General features: G+C 38.3%; 1 protein-coding gene across 1 annotated transcript in view; it reads right to left on the reverse strand.

Annotated features, from left to right (window-relative positions):
- Nucleotides 1-5,784: 5,784 nt before the first annotated feature.
- Nucleotides 5,785-21,457, reverse strand: part of LRPPRC (leucine rich pentatricopeptide repeat containing) — a 105,933-nt gene continuing 90,260 nt past the window's right edge. Inside the window, exons 32-38 of the mRNA XM_082671730.1 lie at nt 18,152-18,356; nt 15,971-16,110; nt 15,719-15,834; nt 13,199-13,273; nt 11,857-11,941; nt 9,989-10,131; nt 5,785-7,853 (exon numbers count right to left, since the gene is read on the reverse strand). Coding sequence (XP_082527856.1) covers nt 7,797-7,853; nt 9,989-10,131; nt 11,857-11,941; nt 13,199-13,273; nt 15,719-15,834; nt 15,971-16,110; nt 18,152-18,356 — 821 coding nt within the window. The 3' untranslated portion in view covers nt 5,785-7,796. The remainder of the gene's footprint in view (nt 7,854-9,988; nt 10,132-11,856; nt 11,942-13,198; nt 13,274-15,718; nt 15,835-15,970; nt 16,111-18,151; nt 18,357-21,457) is intronic.

The following is a 21,457-nucleotide window of genomic DNA, read 5'->3' on the forward strand; positions in this document are numbered from 1 at the left end:
TGTGTGTACAGACATACACACAGACACATCTGTCCAAATTTTTATATATATATTTTTTCCCCACATTGATACATCCAATTCCAATCTACCACCACAGAGCTGAGTCTAGTTTTTGTCCCTTTTTGCAATTATAACTCCCTCCTCCAATTGTAAGAAACCTGGCTTCCACTAGCCTTAATATTTTCACTCATTTAATTAACCTCCAATACATAACCAATCTCCCAACTCCACTGCATGTCTTCCCCTGTGTGGACACCTTGCTAAGGCCCTAACTCCCAAATCAAGTTCTCCCTAAGTCTGCAGAGGTGTCCTTCTCACCCTACTCTGGCCCACCACAGTTCTCCCACCCCAACTCACACCCCACAGCCACTCCCAACCACAGTGTGGTCAGCTAGTGGCTTTAGGCCTGAATGGAGAATGGAGAAGGAGGAAGAAGACTGGGTTTTTTCTTTAACTCTCCAGTGATTTCAGAGTGAAGTGAGGGTTGACAGCCACTGAGGTACATCATGTGACGTCATGAGTGTTAGAACCATTCAGTCTTTTCTTCCTTTCTTTCTTTGTCTCTCCCTCCCTCCCTCCCTCCCTCTCTTTTTTCCCTAGAGCAGTGGTTCTCTACCTTGGAGCTTTAACAGATGCCAATATGGACCCACCCCCAGAGATTGGTTCCACTGGTCTGTTTTAAAAAAAAATGCTCCTCAGGGCATGTGAGGCCAAGGAGAAGAACCACTGTTCTAGAGGCGTGCACACAGTTCAGTGAGCCCTCCCTGCATTAGAAGGGTAGAGATCTGCTTCTGTGTAATTACCACAAACAGGGGTTGTGAAGAGAACATAGGAAAAACATCCTTGGACATAAATCATAGCAGTATTTTCTTAGATCAGTCTCTCAAGGCAAAAGAAATAAAAAGAAAAATAAACCAATGGGACCCAATCTTTTGCACAACAAAGGAAACCATCAATAGAATGAAAAGACAACCTACAGAATGGGAGAGAATATTTGCAAATGATGCAACTGACAATGTGTTAATATCCAAAATATACAATCAGCTCATACAACTCAACGACAACAAGAAACCCAATCAAAAAAATGGGCAGAATAGTTATTTATTTTGTAAATAATGGACATTATTTACGAAAACAGGGAGCATGCTGGATTTGGCCTGAGGCTGTAGTTTTCAGACCCTTGGTCAACAGGCACATGAAAATATGCTCAACGTCGCTAATTTTTAGAAAAATTCATAGCAAAACTACAATGAGGCAGCACCTCACACCAGTCAGAATGGCTATTATCAAAAAGTCTACAAATAATAAATGCTGAAGTGGATGTGCAGAAAAGGGAACCCTCCTGCACTGTTGGTGGGGATGTAAGTCGGTGCAGCCACTATGGAAAACAGTATGGAGGTTTCTCAAAAAACTAAAAATAGAGCTTATTTTGATCCAGCAATCCCACTCCTGGGCATATACCCAGAAAAGATAAAAACTCTAATTTGAAAAGATACATCCACTCCAACATTCATAGCAGCACTATTTACAATAGTCAAGACATGGAAATAACCCAAGTGCCCATCAACAGACGATTGGTTTAAGAATATGTGGTGTATATGTATACACAACAGAATACTACTCAGCCATAAAAAAGAATGAAATATTGCCATTTGTGTTAGGAAACTGTTGACTGAAACCACCCACCTTGGCCAGGCACAAAAATAACTGCTCTATGAGTTGTCTCACAACAGGAGGTCCTGATAAAGAACTCGGTGCTGCCACCAAAAACTAACCAGGAGAATTCAGGAGGGGCCAATAGGAGGGAGGAGATGCCAGTCCATAATATGTCCTGCCAAATTCCTAGAAACCCTCACAATGGAATCCATCTTGGCTGAGAGATGCACATGCCACCAGGAAGGACCTTGAGCCAGACCACATATGGGCACGAGGAAGATGATTGGCTAGAAACAACCCAGAAACTAACCCCATTACCATAAAACCTGAGACTGCAAGTCACATGGCAGAGCAGTTCTCCTGGGTTTCCTTACCCTGCTGTTCTTCACCCAGGCGGCCCTTCTCAATAAAGTCTTTTGCTTTGTCAGTCCGTGTGTCTCCTCTGACAATTCACTTCCTAGTGTTATAGGAGAGCACACTCTCGGGCCTCAGCAGGGGGTCCCACTCTGGTAACATTTGCAGCAGCCCAGATGGACCTAGAGAATATCATACTGAGCCAAGTAAGTCAGACAGACAAACATTACATGATATCACTTACATGTGGAATCTAAAAAATAATACAAATGAACCTATATACAAAACAGAAAGACTCATAGACATAGAAAAACTTACGGTTACCAAAGGGGAAGGGGAGGGGGTATAAATGAGGAGTACGGGATTAGCAGATACAAACTACTACACATAAAATAGATAAGCAACAAGGATTTACTAATATAGCACAGAAAACTATATGCAATATCTTGTAATAACCTATGACAGAAAATAACCTTAAAATATATAAATGAATCACTTTGCTGTACACCAAAAACTAACACAATATTGTAAATCAACTATATTTCAATTTAAAAAAAAAAGCAGGAGTTGCAAGTTTTTCCCATTAAGGGTGAGACAGTAAATATTTCCTTTGCAGGCCATATAGTCTGTCGCAAATACCCAAGTTGCCTGTCGTAGTGTGAAGGCGCCACACACAACTCTGAAGTATGGGTGGGGTGGCTGTGTCCCAGTGAAACATTATTTATGAAAACAGGGAGCATGCTGGACTTGGCCCGAGGCTGTAGTTTGCAGGCCCTTGGTCAACAGGTAAAGGTTTTGAAATTGGCATTTTAAGCCCTCCAATTGCAAGTTGTGCTGACGGGGAAATTTTAATTAAGCAGAAAATAATTACCTATATTAACTCAAATATTTCCTGAGGTGATTTTTTTAAACGGCTTCCGTTCCTATAAAGATTATTTAAGACACAATCATGCCCTTGGTCAAGCTGATCTCCCTGGTCAGGCTCACAGAAGTAGATCTTGCATTTGTTTTCTTCTTTTCTTCCACTCTCTTGTTTTGATCCCAGATGAAACAGCTAGCAGCAGTGCTATTTAAAGCTACACCAATCCAAGTGTTAACTACAGACCTGGGGCTATAGGGGTTTCTACTGAGATGCACATTAGTCACTTGGCAGAGTTTAGCACAGCTGCCCTGAGCCACTCTCCTTTGGGTCCAGTCATGGATCTGGAGCACCGAGCAGACTCCGAGGAAGAGAGCGAGGGAATGGGATGCTAGGATGCAGGAGTGAGGAAGCATCTTACTGGTGGATCTGTGCTTATTTGGAAAATACATCCCATGCTCGTGCCTGAAAGAAGGCATCCTTATTTGCAAATAGTCTAAACTAGGTAATTCAAATCTCATCTGTCATTTGTTTTTGATAAAATGATTGGTTCTTCTAAAGTGGCCAGGCGATAGAGCAATATCCTGTCTTTATTCCATGGTCTGCCTGAGACAGCCTGGGTGGAGGTAGGCAGATGGAGCACAGCCCATTTTCTGGTGGCGGCCCGGGAACAGCCATGCATGTGGTGTTAGCAGCTTAACAGTTAAAACAATGATGTTTTAAGCGGTGGGTTAAGATTTTAATACACCAATTCAAAGGATGGATAACACTTCGCAGCTTTTCATGTAATAGTCCTCACAGTTACCGTTCGTGCGGTGCGGTGGTCTTGTCTTTTCGTGAAATTGGAGGTGTTCCTTTTTCCCCCAAACTCTAAAAAGCTCTATGGCCCCATGTTAAAAACAAAGCTTTGTTTTTGTTGATTCCACTCTTGCACTGTACTTGTACTCAGCTTGAGTTGTCTGATTTCATCCCACATTTGAGAGCCCTCTTCCTCCTGGCAGCAAATCCAGAAATGCTAACATGTGGGCACACAGGGTTTGAAAGACTTCTCAACTCTCAACCCCAGTATCCTAGATCTGAGGTAAAAAGTGGCACCTCTATCTCCTATAATTTGTGTGAGGAAGAAACCCCCCAATGCACACAAACCATACGTCTCAGAAACAACATGCCTTGGAAAGGGGGACAGGTGATGTGCCCACTGATTCAATCAGTGATGCTTATTGGGCACCTACCAGTGCCAGGCTGTTCTAACTGGTGGGGCTGCAGAGCACTGGGAGAGCTCAAGTTCTTGGGGGAGGAAACTACAAAAAGAAGTAAATAATTAAGAGAATCTCAGCAAGTGCACACAGGGGGCAGGGTTGGTGAGATCTATTCTCTAGTGAACTCTTGAAACATGGATCCCAAGAGCCAACCGTTGTCCAAATGAATGTGCAGAGGTGGCAGATCTTAAGTTGGTTAAGTGTTTTTTGCTCTACCTGGACCTGATGATGTTTATTTCATGCAAAAAAAAAAAAAAAGTGCCTATTTTGAATTTGCTAATGCAGCTATCTTATTTGTACCAAGGCTGCATAACGTGGGCTTTGTAGAGTCCACAAGCCTGAAAGGATACGTTTCTGTTGGAAACTCAAGCTCATGATGTCCAACAGCAAAGCGATAAGTTACCATGATTTTGTACCCCCTACAGCTACTATTTCGACCATACTTCAGGAATGTTGCTTTCACTTACAGAAACTCTACAAATATTGGTTTTTCAAAAAGGCAAATACTAAATGAATATTGTTTGCTCGAAGACATGAGGAAAAATGTGCACAGCACACACACTGCAGACAGACTGGAGAAATAAATTGTACCGGGAAGCACAATTTGCAATATAAAGCTCGCTTAATAATTTATTGGAACTTGAAAACTCAGTGATTATGCCAGGCACTGGGTATTTTGATTAACTGGTAGAAAATACAGTGCTAGCTGTCCAGAGACTGCAAACACTTGTATTAATGTGAAAGGTTTTTAAAAAATATTCCTATAGTTTAGAGATTCCAATTTGATTAACTGGATTTTTAACTGAGTTTAGGCTGGATTCCATCGGGTTTTTTGTAACCTCAGAGTAAGTACATGACTCTCAAAGTCCTGGCCATGTGATATTATCGCTGTGATTCTGTGCAAATTAACTTCCCTAAGTTTCCTCACTGTGAACATCAGGCAAGAGGGGCACCTGACACACGGTAGAACCCACAGAACTGACCACTGATAACTCATGAATGTGCTAAGCTGGGGACACACAGACAGGAGACAAAGAACTGATCCTCAGTGAGTTTACAACCTGTGTGGTCGGTACCTGCTGCGTTTTCAAGTGGCTTCAGGAGGGCCCTGGAGAGAGAATTAATATTCCTGGTGGGAGAGGGGACACTGAAGCGGCCTCAGTGAGCATTCACAAGTGAGGAACAGGAGGAAGAGGGGAGTGTGCTGAAGACAGCCCTGGTGGAGTGGAGCCCAGTCATCCGTGCAGCTGTAAAATGCTCCCTCTGTCTGACACTTAGAGCAAGATAAAACCCCCTCTGTTGTAAGTGTCATTCACCACACACCCAACTCTAATTCTTGCCAACTTTGTACCTCAGAGATCTCAGACTGAATTATCTGTTTGTCCTTAAAGCAGATAAGCAGTGACTTCCCTGGTTCCCCACTCACAACCTGTACACCATTTAAAACAAGGAAATTCCGGCCACAACAGAGGCCACCACACAATTTTTAATTAAAAATTTTAAGACTCAAGTCCTTGAAATGGCTTAAAGTGGTTATATAAAAACATAATAAGATAAAAATGAAGAAGCCCACAGGTTGCTGGAATACAATTTATTCAAAGCATTTCACATTAAAATTATATTAGGTTTAAATACATGAACATACAATTACATATAAAACACTATACTTTCCCAAAGTTTATGACATTTACTTTTTAGAATTAGCTGTTTGCTTATAATTTGAATCTAAAAGGTACCATTGAGTGCTGCTATAATTGTGTTTATATTTCTATTTATTTCAATTTTGCTATTAGATATTTAGAAAGCATTCATAAGCTCACCTAGAATATACAATGATTACATGTTAAATATTTACATTCAAAACAGGAAGCCAATACAGTGCTACAGATGCATGACTTGATAGTTCTTTAATGTATGTAATATATTGAATGGTCCAGCCTGCTGTTCAGAATGCTAGAAATGTTATTAAGCAGTAGAAAGCTCATCGAGGGATTTATATCTATTTCCTCTGCACTAGACCCACATTTTACCAGAGTCCATATACAAGGCTGGCTTGGAGTCACTTCATGCAAATGAGATTGTACTCTGAGCTTCCCTAAAGATAACTGGGAGGTCCAGATTATGCCCCAAGGTCGTTCCTCATCTTAGAGACCTAATTCAATGACTATCAATAAAATTTAGCTCAACTATCTTATGGTTGGCATAACTATAAAATATAAACCTGCTTCAGTGGAATCCCTAATAGAGTGAGGCTCATGGCAAATCAGTAGTGTCAAAACAACACGTACAGGTCCTGCACCTGAGGAGTACACAGAGGAAAGCTTTACTAAGTCCTCTAGGCTGGGACTCGGCACTGGCAGAGCCCGATTCCTTAGGTCTAACTCTACAAAACAAGAGATGAAGCATGGTTGATGCCACGATGACATTTATTTTTTGGCTTCCCTCCATCTACCCTCCCTCTCACGCCATCTGCAGGCTGTAGATGCAGAATGGTTGATCCCACAAGACACAGGTTAGCAGCATAAACAGTGTGAGGCTGGCTTACTCCCCAAGGCAAGGTCTCCCTTCACGTAAATGGTGGGAACCAAGTAACCTCACTGAAACCAAAACAGTAGCTAATCACCGATTTCAAATGAACAAGGGATACACCAAAGTGGGGATAACTCTCACACAAAGCATTTTCAACTTTTTAAATAATATAATCCCCAAATAGATTAACATTATATTAAGATGGTAAACTGTCTTGACTACCTATCTTAAATTCTTTTATAGTAACTATTTACAGTATAGATATTAACAGGCATGAAGGCCAATTTGAGGATAACTTTGATAAAACTGAATACAAACAAACAGAGGTTGCACTCCTTCATATACTTACTCACATATTCATTGATAGGCAGTATGAAGTAACAAGTCCAGTGTAGGGTGTAGCTTGTGCTGATGAAGACCTGAAACCAAGATGAAGGAAATGCATTGCTCTTACTTCATGATCAAACTCACACTCAGATGCAGTTTTGGAGACTTCAGTGAACAGAGGTTTGTGGGAGCCTCCGTGGTAGAAGGGAAGGCATGGAGGGAGCACCCTGACCAAACAAGTCTCTTTGGGTCTTAGCTTCTCACTGGGAAATGAAGAGTGCTGGATTTGATGACTCCTGAGATGCCTTCTGGCGCCAACATTTTACAAAACTGGAAAAGTACGCAGGGCTTTACACTAATAAAGAATTGTTACTTCATAGAATATTAAGCATTAGAAAGCCCACTAAGCATCATTTTGTCCAGCTCCAAAATTTTTCAGATAAACAATATTGACAAGCAAGTCTTAACTAAAGGAACAATCTTTTTATGAAAATAATAAATGAAATAGAGCCGGGAATCTGAAAAGTCAAATGGGAGAAGAACCCTGAAAAACTATGGCTTCTTACACCAGGAGCCTCAAGGAAAATGCCATTGATTTACATTGTAGGCAAAACCCAAAGAAGTCTAGTACCTTAGTATACACAGTTATTGTCAATAAGATGTTAAATATTATCATAGATTACGAATAAATAAAAGTACATAAACAAAGTAACTTTTCATTTGTTTATTTTGTCCTCTCAAATACATTTAAAAAGTAACATTTTAGACACAGAATCACAAATACACACAAAACAAAGTAGTGCCGGCTTGCTTCACAAAAGGTTTTCCTTTGACTCTTTTAGCTGCTTTGCATAAAATTCAAAGCTTTCCTGTAGAGGAAAAAAAAAGGGAGGAAAGTTACAGATAAAAGTTACCAGCGGGGCTCCCCTGGTGGTGCAGTGGTTGAGAGTCCGCCTGCCGATGCAGGGGACACGGGTTTGTGCCCCAGTCCGGGAGGATCCCACATGCCGCAGAGCGGCTGGGCCCGTGGGCCATGGCCTGCGTGTCCGGAGCCTGTGCTCTGCTACGGGAGAGGCCACAGCAGTGAGAGGCCCGCGTACCGCAAAAAAAAAAAAAAAAAAAAAAGTTACCAGCAAGAGGTGATGGTACAAAACTTAAAAACATAAAGTACTGCAAACTGGTAGCAAAGACTGCTGGGCCCACAGCGGCTGCAGTCTCCTCAAGCTTCAGCACTCTTCTCTATTTCATGAAATCACCAGTTCAGGGCCCCCAACTGAGAATTAAGGCACCAGGAGCCTCTGCTGTGTGTGTGCATGGGCAAGTGCATGCAGGTATTTACACCTGGGTATGGAAGGTTGAGGGGTTTGAAATAAACATGTTTTAGGTGACTTTCAGTTCAATGAAACAATAAAAAGGAATTTTGCACTCATGATTTCTCTTATTAAACAAAGCAAAGTAAATAAAACAAAATTTCCTAGGCAACCTACTGAATGGGAGAAAATATTTGTAAACATATATAGCTGATATGGGGTTAATAGTCAAAATATACAAAGAATTTATATAACTCAATAGCAACAGGGGAACTGAATAGACATGGGGCCAAAGAAGAACTACAGATGGCCAACTGGTACACGAAAAGTTGCTCAACATCACTGATAATCAGGGAAATACAATTAAAAAACACAGTGAGATATCACTTCACACCTGTTAGAATACCTATTATCAAAAAGACTAGGAATAATAAATGTTAGCGAAGATTTGGAGAAAAAGGAGCCCTTGTGCACTGTTGGTGGGAATGTAAATGGTGCAGCCACTACAGAGAACAGTATGGAGGTTCCTCGAAAAATTAAAAATAAAACTAACATATGATCTAGCAATTCCACTTTTGGGTATTCATCCAAAGAAAATGCAAACACTAATTCAAAAAAGATATATGCTCCCTCAGTTCACTGCAGCATTTACAATAGCCAAGACATGGAAACAATCTAAGTGTCCATCAATGGATGAAGGATAAAGAAAATGTCACACACTCTCTCTCACACTCACACACACACACACACACACACACACACACACGAATATTATCCAGCCGTAAAAAGAATGAAATCTTGTCATGTGCAACATGGATGGACCTTGATGGTATTATGCTAAGTGAAATATGTCAGACAGAAAAAGATAAACACTGTATGATTTCACTTATATCTGGAATCTGAAAAACACAAACAAACAGAACCGAGCTCATGGATACAGAGAACAGATCAGTGGTTGCCTGAGGCTGGTGGAGGCAGGTTTGAGGAGGAGGAAGATGGGTAAAGAGGTTCAAACAGCACAAATTTCCAGTTATACAATGGGTAACTCAAGGGGATACAATGTACAGCACAGTGACTATGGTTAATACTGGATTGCATATTTGAAAACAGCTGGGAGAGCAGATCTTGAAAGTTTTCATCACAAGAAAAAAATTTTTCTTTTGTGACTATGTATGGTGGCAGATGTTAACTGGGCTTATTGTGGTGATCATTCTGCTATATATACAAATATTGAGTTATTATGTTGTATAGCTGTAACTAATATAATGTTGTCAATTATATTTCAATTTAAAAAAATCCTAGATAAAGAGAGAAAACCCAACTTACTTAAAATGGAAATGAACAAGTAATTAACAGTGACATAATATGCTTAGCTATTGAAATACAGGCCATTAAACCCTATTTCAAGTTGAAATGAAGAGGGAACTGCCCCAAGGACATTTGATAAATTCATACCTACAGTTGAAGGTCTCAGACTGACCTTGTATTTTAAACCTCAGCCCCAGAGGGCTATGTTCTCCTGCAGCCAAACCCATGGCATGACTGTTCAGTTCCCAAAGCCCTCTCTGGAGGATCCTTCACAGAGATCTAATCCTCATGTAATTAAGTATTCAACTTATTCTTTACACATTATTATGAAGCACACACAAATCTTTAGAGGTATTTTTTTTCCCTCTTAATTAAGAAATACTCACAGGGGGTTCAGTGAAAGGGACAGACTCTCCAGCATTCTTCAGCAAAACTGCATAACGCTTTAGAAACAGATCATTCAATTTTACATCCTTCGCAGTCAAATTTTCATATAGTGCTTTAGCAGATGCAACATCACTGTCCAAGACTAGAGAAAAAGATATTAATCACAGATAAAGCCAATTTATCTTCTTCTTTTCCCAAAACACTTAGCCATTCAGGGACTCCTGGATCCCTTTATCCCAAAGCAAAGGAATACTTAACTACCTTCAGCATTCATAATCTACAAGCTCCGCCCTTCCTTCCCCACACCTCTCATTCAGCATCACCCGCTATGAAAGAGAAGGAAAATGACAAATAGCTATTTTAAAGACCCATGCTAGTTAAAGTGACCACAAACTGAAGTCTTCCATCATAAAGTAAGCATACACCATTCAATCTTCTGCTTAAAACCACACTTTGAAATTAAGCTAATCCAGGGACTTCTGTGGTGAGGAGTGTGTAAAATAAATTATGTGGAAGTCTGTATCTACATCAACATCAAGATCAGCAGCTAAACACCACCAAAAGACTTTCAATAAGGGAGGGTGGGAGGGAGGGACACGCAAGAGGGAAGAGATATGGGAACATATGTATATGTATAACTGATTCACTTTGTTATAAAGCAGAAAGTAACACACCATTGTAAAGCAGTTATACTCCAATAAAGATGTTAAAAAAAAAAAAGACTTTCAATATACTCTCCTATCCTAAAATAAGCAAATGAGGAATACAGTTAGCTGCAATGACCAAAAAAAATTTTATATACATTATTAATATACATTAAAAAATCTACATACATCTATACAAGTTACACTAATACTTCACTTAACTGGATGATGAAGTAGCCTAGGAGCTAACTTCAGCTGGCTTTCTACTTGTGGCTGATTTGCAAAAATTTTAATATCTTCCCTTTTACTAAAACTTCCTGATCTCCCTGCTCTTCTCCCTCCCAATTCCCAAGTGGGATTACACAATTTAATAGTAATTTTATGCTGTTTTACACTACTTCATCTTAGTTATTACTCAATGTCTGCCAATTCCTCAAACGAAACTTTATGATTATAGCACTATTCTGAAATATATCATGTTCCACTCATAAGGGTAGAAAAATGGAGAATTCTGATTGCTCAGTCTGGTGTCCTGCCAACAATAAAATCGACAAAGCAACTCTTTACTTACCCATTAAAAAGTGAGCAAATCAGTGGGTGTCAGATAGACAGGTGATCATAATTTACAAATGCTAACATTTATCTTGATTACTGAGGAAACTTTAGACTGGTTCCCTTTCATGTGTGATTGCCTGGCGATCAGGGAGGAAACTGCTTAAAAGACTAGAATTTCAGTTGTGACTGCAGGTAAAACCTTGGGGCTCACTTTTCAATTAAGGTGATTGTTATTTCAAAGGAGTAGGTAGACCACTGAAGGAGTAAACAGGCAAGTCAAGTGGCAGTCTCAAATATGTACCCATTTTACATTGTATTAGGTTGGCCAAAAAGTTCATTCAGGTTTTTCCGTAACATCTTAGAGAGACTGGATTGGTTCCCAATGTGTACAGCCAAGTGGACTTCTAAGTCCTTCCAGGAACCTGGGATCTTACTCAACAAATCAGGGCCCCTCAAAAGATGCTCAGAGATACTTTACGTTAACACTACATGAATAATTTCATATTTTTCTTAAATACAATTTTAAAACATATCCTAAGGCTAAATAAATTTTGTACCATAAGCAATTATCTGATATTTAGGATTACTGCCTTTGAGCTGAAGACTTAGTTGACTATACTACAAATATTTAAATCACTTAAATAATGAAGTCAGATTAAACTTATTACCATAGCTTTTCATGATGGAAGTGTATGCTTCTTCCTTTTCAGTTAATTCAGGAATCAATTCTAACAAAGACTTCACAGTTGGTGCCTAGAAAATTAAATATAGGTAACATTACCATGACTCAAAAGAACAGTGAAATAAAACACTGATATATGGACATTATACCAAAAAAACCTGACAACAGCAACAGAACTGCCTATTCAATTTAATGGACTATTTTCCCTTTTGTATATCTTAGTACACTCGGCCCCCTGTATCCAGTGGGTTCTGAATCTGTAGATTCAACCAACCACGGACCAAAAAAAAAAAAAAATCCAGAAAGCCCAAAAAAGTAAACATTGAATTTGCTGTGTACCAGCAAATACTTACATAGCATTCACATTGTATTGGGTATTATAAGTAATCTAGAGATTATTTAAAGTATACAGGTGATGTGTGGTAGGTTACCTGCAAATACTACACCATTTTATACAGTCTCTTTGAAAGGAAAAAAAAGGACAACTAAATATTTTCTAAATGATGTTTGTTGTAAATAAATACATGAGTCAGAGATAAAAAGTGCAATTAGGTAAATTATTTTTTAAAGTGTGTGTATGTATGGGGGAAGTATGTGAAAATTAAGGAAAACTAGACCTCCCAGAGTTGTAAACAACCTAAATGTTTCACATAAAACAAACATTACAATTGGTGCTCAGTTTAAAACTTCATAATATGCCCAAATAAACTAAGAACAGGGTTTCTGGTGCCCACTCACCATGAAAAATCAAATCTAAAAAAAAAAAAATTTTGAAATATGCTTTTATTCTTTTTTTTTTAAACATCAAAAATAAGACTTGGTTCTGTTTCACACATACACACATACCTTTTAGTGTAAATAAGGTAACTGTACAAACTGAGAACATGAATCCGTGGCACATACCAGTTTTAAAGCTAACGGGTTCATCTACCTCATGGTTTCTACCTGAGCCACCTGACAGGAGACACTCTGCAGTAGGTGTCTCCCTCAGCAGTGCTTCTGCACTGTGCAACTTACCCAGTGACCCAAGCAACGGGATTTGTTTCTTACATTTCTAAGGGCCCTTTCTTGGGGCTCAATGCATAACTACAAGGATAGAGAATTCACTGTATGAACTTGTTCTGCATTTCCAATACAACCAAGGAGCCAGAACTGACTCTGCATCAACATCTAAAGAAGTAAACAAGTACAGGCCAGCAAGTGTTCAATCTCTATAGTATTTTTAGAAAACATCCTGAACTGACAAGCTCTTACATGATATTCAATACCTCTGAACAAGACTAGCTCATAGCATTATTGATTTGTCAGCAAGTACAATAGCACCGTACCTTTCCCGATCTCCGAGAATTCCTAATACAGTACACCAAGAAAATTGGGGTTTGTTCAGCAATTGCACCACATCTCTAAAAATTGAAACATTATTTGGTAAGTGAAGGTTTTTGATAAACAAGCAGACCAAGGTGAATATTTCCAGTTAAGAAAGTTCACAATAATACAGTAATGTATCATTACCAACAGGAAGGTCTAACAGTCGACCAATGTTTTTTAAGGCAAGAAAAAAGAAAACCAAGTGCAAGCTAGGCCAGGCTTTCATGCATGTTGTCCTTGGCGCTGCAAGTATAAGGTCTGTTTAAAAAGCAAAGGGAAAAATTCAACCAACGCTTCCACAACCACAGAATGAGGTTTAGGACTGCAAAGAAAGAGGGAAAAAAGAAACACTATTCCCCTCCAATTATACTGCCAAGCATTCACAAGTGAGCTAGGGATCATAAGGTTAATTATACATTTAATAAGGTGTCAGGGAGATAACTGCTCGTTTCTTTATAAAAATTAAAATGTACAAAGCAAGTTCTCTTTAAAGTATAATTACCTACACTTACGCATACAAAAGGACTGATTTCAATCTCTCTATTTTATAAAAGGCTTTCATTGCGATAGACAGCCAGTGCTTGAGAAAGAGACAAAAGTTAAACTCAAAAAAAAAAAAAAAGTTTATATGACAGACCAGATAAATCAAGTGTCTATCCCATCTTAGATGCTATAGTAAAATCAAATATGGCAAGACATTATTTTAGTTTACACTCATCACAGATGTCATTCTCTTAAGTTTCTAAAAGCACATTGCTCTTTCAAAGCTTTAAAACACTGTCAATACTAAAATGACTAGTATAAAAAGAACTTTTGGGGACACACAGAACATTTACACTATAAACTGATGCTTTCGACATCTGTGAATAAAGTATTCTTCACTACAGCAAGAATAATCTTTTACTGTTTGACAAGCAGGTAAAGAATGGGTAAAGGGTTTATCATCTGAAACCTCAGTCTACTGAAGGGATAAAAATGAAAAGACAGCTGTTGCAGCAACGCTCGGCTGTTGCCAAGAGCCCTAGACAGGCCACTGTGGGTACATGCAGCTCTGAAGGCGGCTGCCACATCCCCACTGTCTCCCACTCTGGACTGCTCGCTAGGAAGAGCCTTGATCAACAAGCTGGTAAATGAAATATCAAGTGTGACTTCCTAAGGAGCTATCACAATGATGTGTTAAAGCTGAATGAATACTATCACACGTCCAGCTAGACATGCATATACCCTGAGTGGGTACACTTAGGTATGTACACACAAACATAAAGCATTAGAATTTATTCTTTTCAAGATAAAACTTGTAATACTAAAGGCAACAAAACAATGAAAAGATTCCTGAAATCCCTATCATAAATTGCCTTTTCTGTTTAAAACAAAAATTTTTTTTAAGGAAAAAAAAAGGTAAACATACCAAACCAATCAAGAAAATTCTCAACTAACTAGCATTTCTCTCTCTCCAGGAACAAAAGTAAAAAAGCCTTAGAGGCAGTGCCAATTTACACGTTTTACAAAAATGTTAACACAGAGAAATTTCTCAGGAATTCCTTTTAAAAATGACTTGGATTCTACTGTCAAACTAGATGAACTTTAAGGATCAAAAGCAGAGTTCCAGCAAATGAGTACAGTTTTACCTTCCCTATCTACTACTTAAGAGGTGCTGCAGCTTGCAAAAACGTTAAGTGAATACAATACTATTTACTACCAGAAATTGGTCCCAGGCCTCAATTTGACACAGGGAGTCTATACAAACACAGCCGTTGGCGGGATCACGGTGACTGTTTGACTGCCACCTGCTGGGAAGGGGCTCCCCGGCGGTGCCTGTTTGTGTACATTAACAGTGGCAGCTACGATCACCCACTGGTGGCGCGCTGCTTTATATTTAGTGCTGTTAAAATGGCATGAATGCAGTTGTCTCCTTCCCTAAAGATTGCTAATTTAACAGAGAGTGCGGGCCACAGAGACCTGCATTTGTCATTTAATGTGTCTGTGACACACAAGTGAATAGAAAGCAAATTCTTAATAAATCTTGAATAAGGCACTGAGAATGTTTGACTATTCAAGAGAAGCTGTACTTGAAAAGCAAACATTTCCTACTTTTTGTTTGCAAACTGTGTTGCCATGGTGATGCACAGTATTTATAGAGCAGCGTTAGAGAAATTAAACTAGGAAATCAAAGGAATTGTTTTGCATTACCTATCTGCACAGAAACATTTGTCTTTAAATCATTTTGGCAAAACATGTCTTCCCCCACCCCCACTTAAATCTAAAGACATTTCTAGTCTGATTTGGCATCTTTAAAACCAGCAACCTGTAACTTACAATCCAGTCCCTGTCATGTAACCTTGATTCACATTCAAATTTAAATGTGCAGGCAGCACCACACTTCATTTCCGGTATTCTACCACACACCTAAGTCTAGTAATTTCTTAACTGACTTCTCACAAGCCACAAGCCCCACTGCTCCATGTGTGGTGGGTCATTACCTGTAGGAGAGCTCTGGCATCATCCACCTTGCCTGCATCCACAAGCTGAAGGAAAAGATCGGTGACAGGTTTGTAAATTGCAAACTGATTGGCCAATCTCTCCGCCATGATGCTTACTGAAAAAAATGACAGGTAAGAAAAATCTTTCATTTAAACAGTGGTATAACTAACTCATCCACCAAAGAAAGTCAGTCCAGACTCACTAGAGAGAAAAAGTGCTTCTGTGTTCTTTGGCTAGAACAGCTAACTTACTCTTTTCAAGTGCTGGTTCCAACCGTTCCTCTATGACTTTTCGGAATAAGTATGCCAAGCCAAAGTACTGAAGTTCCATGGTTTGGTTCCCTGAAGTAAGCATATTTTCAATGTTTTCTATTGCACCATCTATGTTACTACTGTAAAAGAAAGTAAAATAAATTATAAGGAAATATTTGCTTTTAGTATTAATATTGCAGGCAGTTTCAGTATGAGTACTTTGGGATTCACACATGCAAGCACTTTAGGAAAAAAAGGAAATATATTTACAATTAACCAGATAAAAAACACTATGCAAGTTGAACCCAATCACATTTAGGTGGCACAAGCAATCACTGGGTGCTTTATGCTACAGTAACTGAAGTAGCTGCTTATTTTAAAAAACTGCTCTAGAGACAAGATCAAACAACCATATAGAGAAGAATTAAAGACAATAACTTAAAAAATTATTGTATCTCAAAGACTTGATTCTGCAGCTGTTTGGAATGTAAAATGAAAACTTGTTTAAATGCTATATAACTCTGGCATTATAATCTGCAACTGGTCACTAGTGCATGAAGTAAAGATAATGTATTACATCTTAGGATTCTTAAAAATGCTGATGATGTCTTTTCATGTCTCTCAACCCACAGTCACTACAATTTGTTTTTGTCAGGTAATACATAACATTTGAAAAATATTCAATTTATACTAAAATTCTCAGAAAAAAGTATCTTCACACTTTTTATTTTAAAAAATTAATTACATGGCCTTATGTAGCAAGTTATGATAAAAAATTATCTTTATGACTATCTTTTTGGTTAAGATGCTCTTTAATTGATACTTTACAGTTATGATATGGCACTCGAAATCCAAATAATCAATTTTATGTTGGAATTATTACCTGAAACAAGAATATTCTAAAAATGAGTACACCATTACAATAAAGTTTTCTTATGGGTTTTAGTTAGAGAATTATTTAATAGTGAATAAAAACATATTCTCGGCCTCATATAAAACTCTGTTTATATGGTAACATTTAAAATTTCATCCAGGGGCTTCCTGGTGGCGCAGTGGTTAAGAATCTGCCTGCCAATGCAGGGGACATGGGTTCGAGCCCTGGGCCGGGAAGATCCCACATGCCGCCGAGCAACTAAGCCCGTTCGCCACAACTACTAAGCCTGTGCTCTACAGCCTGTGAGCCACAACTACTGAAGCCCGCGTGCCACAACTACTGAAGCCCGTGCGCCTAGAGCCCATGCTCTGCAACAAGAGAAGCCACCGCAATGAGAAGCCTGCGCACCGCAACTAAGTAGCCCCTGCTTGCCACACTAGAGAAAGCCCGTGTGCAGCAACAAAGACTTGGATAATTTTTTGGATCTTCTAACTTAAAATAATCACATTTTCTTATTAAAGGAAAAGTTTAAAGTTCTATTTGGGGAAATAGTTTTAAAAGGGTGAAAAACAAAACAAAACCTCTTCTCTGCCCAAAGAAAGAGGAACAAAAAGCCCTGTAAAAACCAACATGACATTTTCGTATCACAACCCATTAAATGTATGTAGGATTAACTGCTAAAGAACATTTTTTCCTAAAAGCATGAAAAATGTCAATTCCATTATTACCCCCATGAATCTTTAACTTTGCTAGTGAGGTTAATAAAAATCAAGTTCTTATTTACTTCTACAGTAGTGATCCTCAACAAGGAATCTAGAAATGGTGGTATGAGAATCATCTCTAAATACCTCCCTTTGTGTGGATGTGTGTTGACACGGGTGGATGGGTAGGAGAAGATGGAAATGTGTATTTTTAACAAGCTTGCTAGGCCTTCCATTTCACTATGTACTGGTAGAGTGTCACCTTCAAGTGTTGCTAACATTCAAATGAACTTATTTTTCACTTTTGCAACCAAGTGTTTCAATAAGGGCCTGGAATGTATGAATGAGAAAAGTTACCAACCGTGAAGCAAGTTTTATGAATTTGAAAATTTTGATAAATGTTGATTTAAGATTTAATTTAAAGCTAAAACATATTTTGTTAACATATAATTATTCCCTGATAGCTACAGAATAATCAGCAACTGGCATCGATACTTCCTCTGTAGTTGATACGGCTTCTAATACCCTAGTTTTACAAAAGGTGGGATTTGAGATAACGTTCCTTCCAGTATCCAATGGAAAAAAAGAAGGCTCGAAAATACTCACTTCTTTATTTGTGCCAAAGCAATGTTATTGATGAAAACCATACGGGAAAGTCCAATTGAATCTTCGAGTCCATTTACCAACTTCTGAATGTCTTGTATGCTTTCTGTATCACCCTTCAAGGCACATGCCTGAATAAGGCGGGTCACTGCTATCCTAGAAGGTATCTGCTCCAGATCCAAGGCTGTTTTTAGTGTTGTTAGAGCGTCTACAATAGAAGAGCAGGTGACAGAGCTTTTTTTATATGAACCGTACTGACTTTAATGTGTTTTGAAAACTAGCTTTTAAATATGAGCACAAAATGACTATACACAAAAAGCTATGAATAATTTATTCTATATTACAGAAAATATTAATACTTTATGAGAAACCTAAAAAAAAAATAAAGATTTATTTGACTGTAAGATATCAGAGACCAGAGAAATTTCTTCTTTAAGTTACAGAGAAAATGCAGATGTTACTGACAGAATGTGGATTCCATTCAGGGATAACATTTAGTGACTAATTTCAAAGAAGTTGACAAGTTCAGAGAAATATAAATAAGGAAAAATTTTAAAAATTAAAGGCCTTCCAAAAATATGTAACCTCTACCCACATTCATACTTTCCCAGATTTTACTACACTCAAAAGATTCATGATTATCAAAATCTTCTAATACCGCAAAGATTCTTTCTTGAAAACAATGTCGCTTTCTAATCCAAAAAGGACTGATCATACAAGAAGAGCAGCCAAACTGGAACACTCAACTTACACACTAACAAATTTATTTTACACGATTACATATCTTGCAGATATTTTCTTACACTGATTTTTCGGAGAAAATAAAGCTCACCAGATTCCCAGGGAGAAACCCCTCAGGAGTTTCTTTCTTTTTTTTTTTTTTGAAGTATCATACTTACAAGTATGTGATTATGGATAAATATGGAATATCCTTCTGATTTACTGATTTAAGTGCCAGGGTAGCAAAATCATTATATTAAATAAAATGATGGACTGCAGGGAAATTGCAATACTTAGCACAACAATCACTGCTACCAAAGAAAACTTCATGGCTCTATAGAAATTAAAGCAGTGTAACCTACACAAAACTAAGACCCTCAAAGCAGCTTTCCAAATAACAGTCTATCTTTAACAGAAGAATGGGGAAAGGGTAATAAACACTCTATTAAAAGTGATAAAGTAAAAGACATCATGAATTTAAGTATTTATTACTGAATAAACAATTTATTATTACTCCAAATCTACATTCTAAACCAGTGATTCTCAAATGGGGAAAAGGGAAAATAGGCAGTTTAGAAGGCATATTCAATAAAATTTTATAAATACACACGAACATACAGGAAACAAAAAATGTTATTTATACTACTTTAATAATATTATCTATAGAAAATAAACTTGATAAAATCTTAACTGGTGGTCATACACAGATAATATGGAATATTTTTATTAGCCAAGAATATTGTCAGCCAGGAGGATCTTCCCACACCAGTGGATCAAATAGCAACAAAAATAAGATAACAATGGTGATGATAGTAACGCGCATTTACTGAGCTTTTACTACATTTGTTGAGCACTTACTACATGCCAGACACAGTATTAAGCAGTCACACTCACAACTACCCTCTGAGGTAAGTAACAAATTTATATGTGGGAAACTGAGGCACAGATAATTTAAATAATTTCCCCAAGGTCATACTGTTAAGACACCAACCCAAGAATCTAACCACCCCAGAGCCTTCATCTATGGGTGCATGTGTGTGTGAAAGAGTGGAGGATAGAGGAGAAGAGATCATTTTATGTCTATCCAAAGGGAGCATGGGACCTTGGAACCGAAATCATATTCCCATACAGGGCTGGACTTCTGGACAGTTCATGATTTACTGCTTTGGGACACCAAAAGCAGTATCCATCCACACCCCTCCCCGAGTCCTTATCACACTGTCACCTAATTTACTAGTAATATTGATTATACTGCAACAGTGTGATGTATCAGCTATTAATATTCCAGAACAGCATTTGAACTGGCTTTATTTTTCTTCCTGCTTTAGATGGAATTGAGAAAAAGCAACCTGAATTTTTTAATTGGGAGCTCTAGTCAGCCATGGAACAAAATAAGGAGATGTGGATAGTGCCAACAGCATTCCCGTCCTTGACAATGACCACAGTAGGTTAGTCCGTGGCGAGGCACTGGGAGGTGGGTTCATAGCTTCTACTCTCAACCAACCTCCAGGTGAACAGCTGAAAACAGATGTGAAATTATATCATAGTTTCTTGTTGTCTTCACAGGGTACCTAACATACAAGTGGGATAGCAGTCAAGTTAAACACTGATTAGATTCAGCTCAAAAATTAACTCCTTGAAATTAAAAAAGTGTTTTATTCTGATCTCCATGTCTACAAAATGTCATTTATAAAAATGAACTTATTTATATGGGAGCAAGTTTAATTTTTCAATGTTTTAAAATTGTTTATCAGGGACTTCCTTGGAGGTCCAATGGTTAAGATTCTGCACTTCCACTGCAGGGGGCGCAGGTTCGATCCCTGGTCAGGGAACTAAGATCCCACATGCTGCGTGTCGTGGCCAAAAAATAAAATTTCAAAAAGTAGAAAAAAATTGTTTTTAAATATCTACTTGCCAAAAAGCCTCTTCTATTGCAAAGAAAATGAAAGCTTTTAAAGTTTTAATAGCAAGCCCTACAACACTCAATTATGACTGAAGCTGTCTCTAACAGGCTGGTCCTGCCTGTAGAATACTGAGGCAGCAATTCTGCATAGGCAGAAATGATCACTTACATACTCAGTCCTAACCAGTTAGGAAGACATCCAAAGACCAATACCTCTAGGCATCACAGGCAACATTAAAGCTGCACAATTAGACAGCAACTTTCAGAGATGTGATATTATTTTATAAGCATGCAAGTGAGGAGTATATACAGAGTGAGGAAAAAACTAGGCAACATATTTAACGGTTAAAGAGCTGTTTCAACCTTCCTTAAAGAGTTCCTAAGTGTCTTTTGTTGTATCGGCAAAACCATGGTGTTACTGTATCAACTAAAATTCAAATGTAAAATTAAATGTGAAAAGATGCTTATCTAAATTTAAGAGATTCATCATTTTTCCCCTTGGGAGCTCATTCATAAGACTATCCGATCCAAATCCATTCCTCTGCAAACCCATAAACAGCCTCTACCAAACAAATGGCCTCATTCCAACCCTCCCCAAAGTCATCTCCACATTTTTCTGATGTTATCCTCTTAATTCAAAAGCTCGAAACTCGAAACTCCAAACAAACACTGTATCTTACTGCTGT

This window comes from Grampus griseus (genome assembly GCF_964374135.1).
Source record: "Grampus griseus genome assembly, chromosome: 15".
NCBI classification, from domain to species: Eukaryota; Metazoa; Chordata; class Mammalia; order Artiodactyla; family Delphinidae; genus Grampus; species Grampus griseus.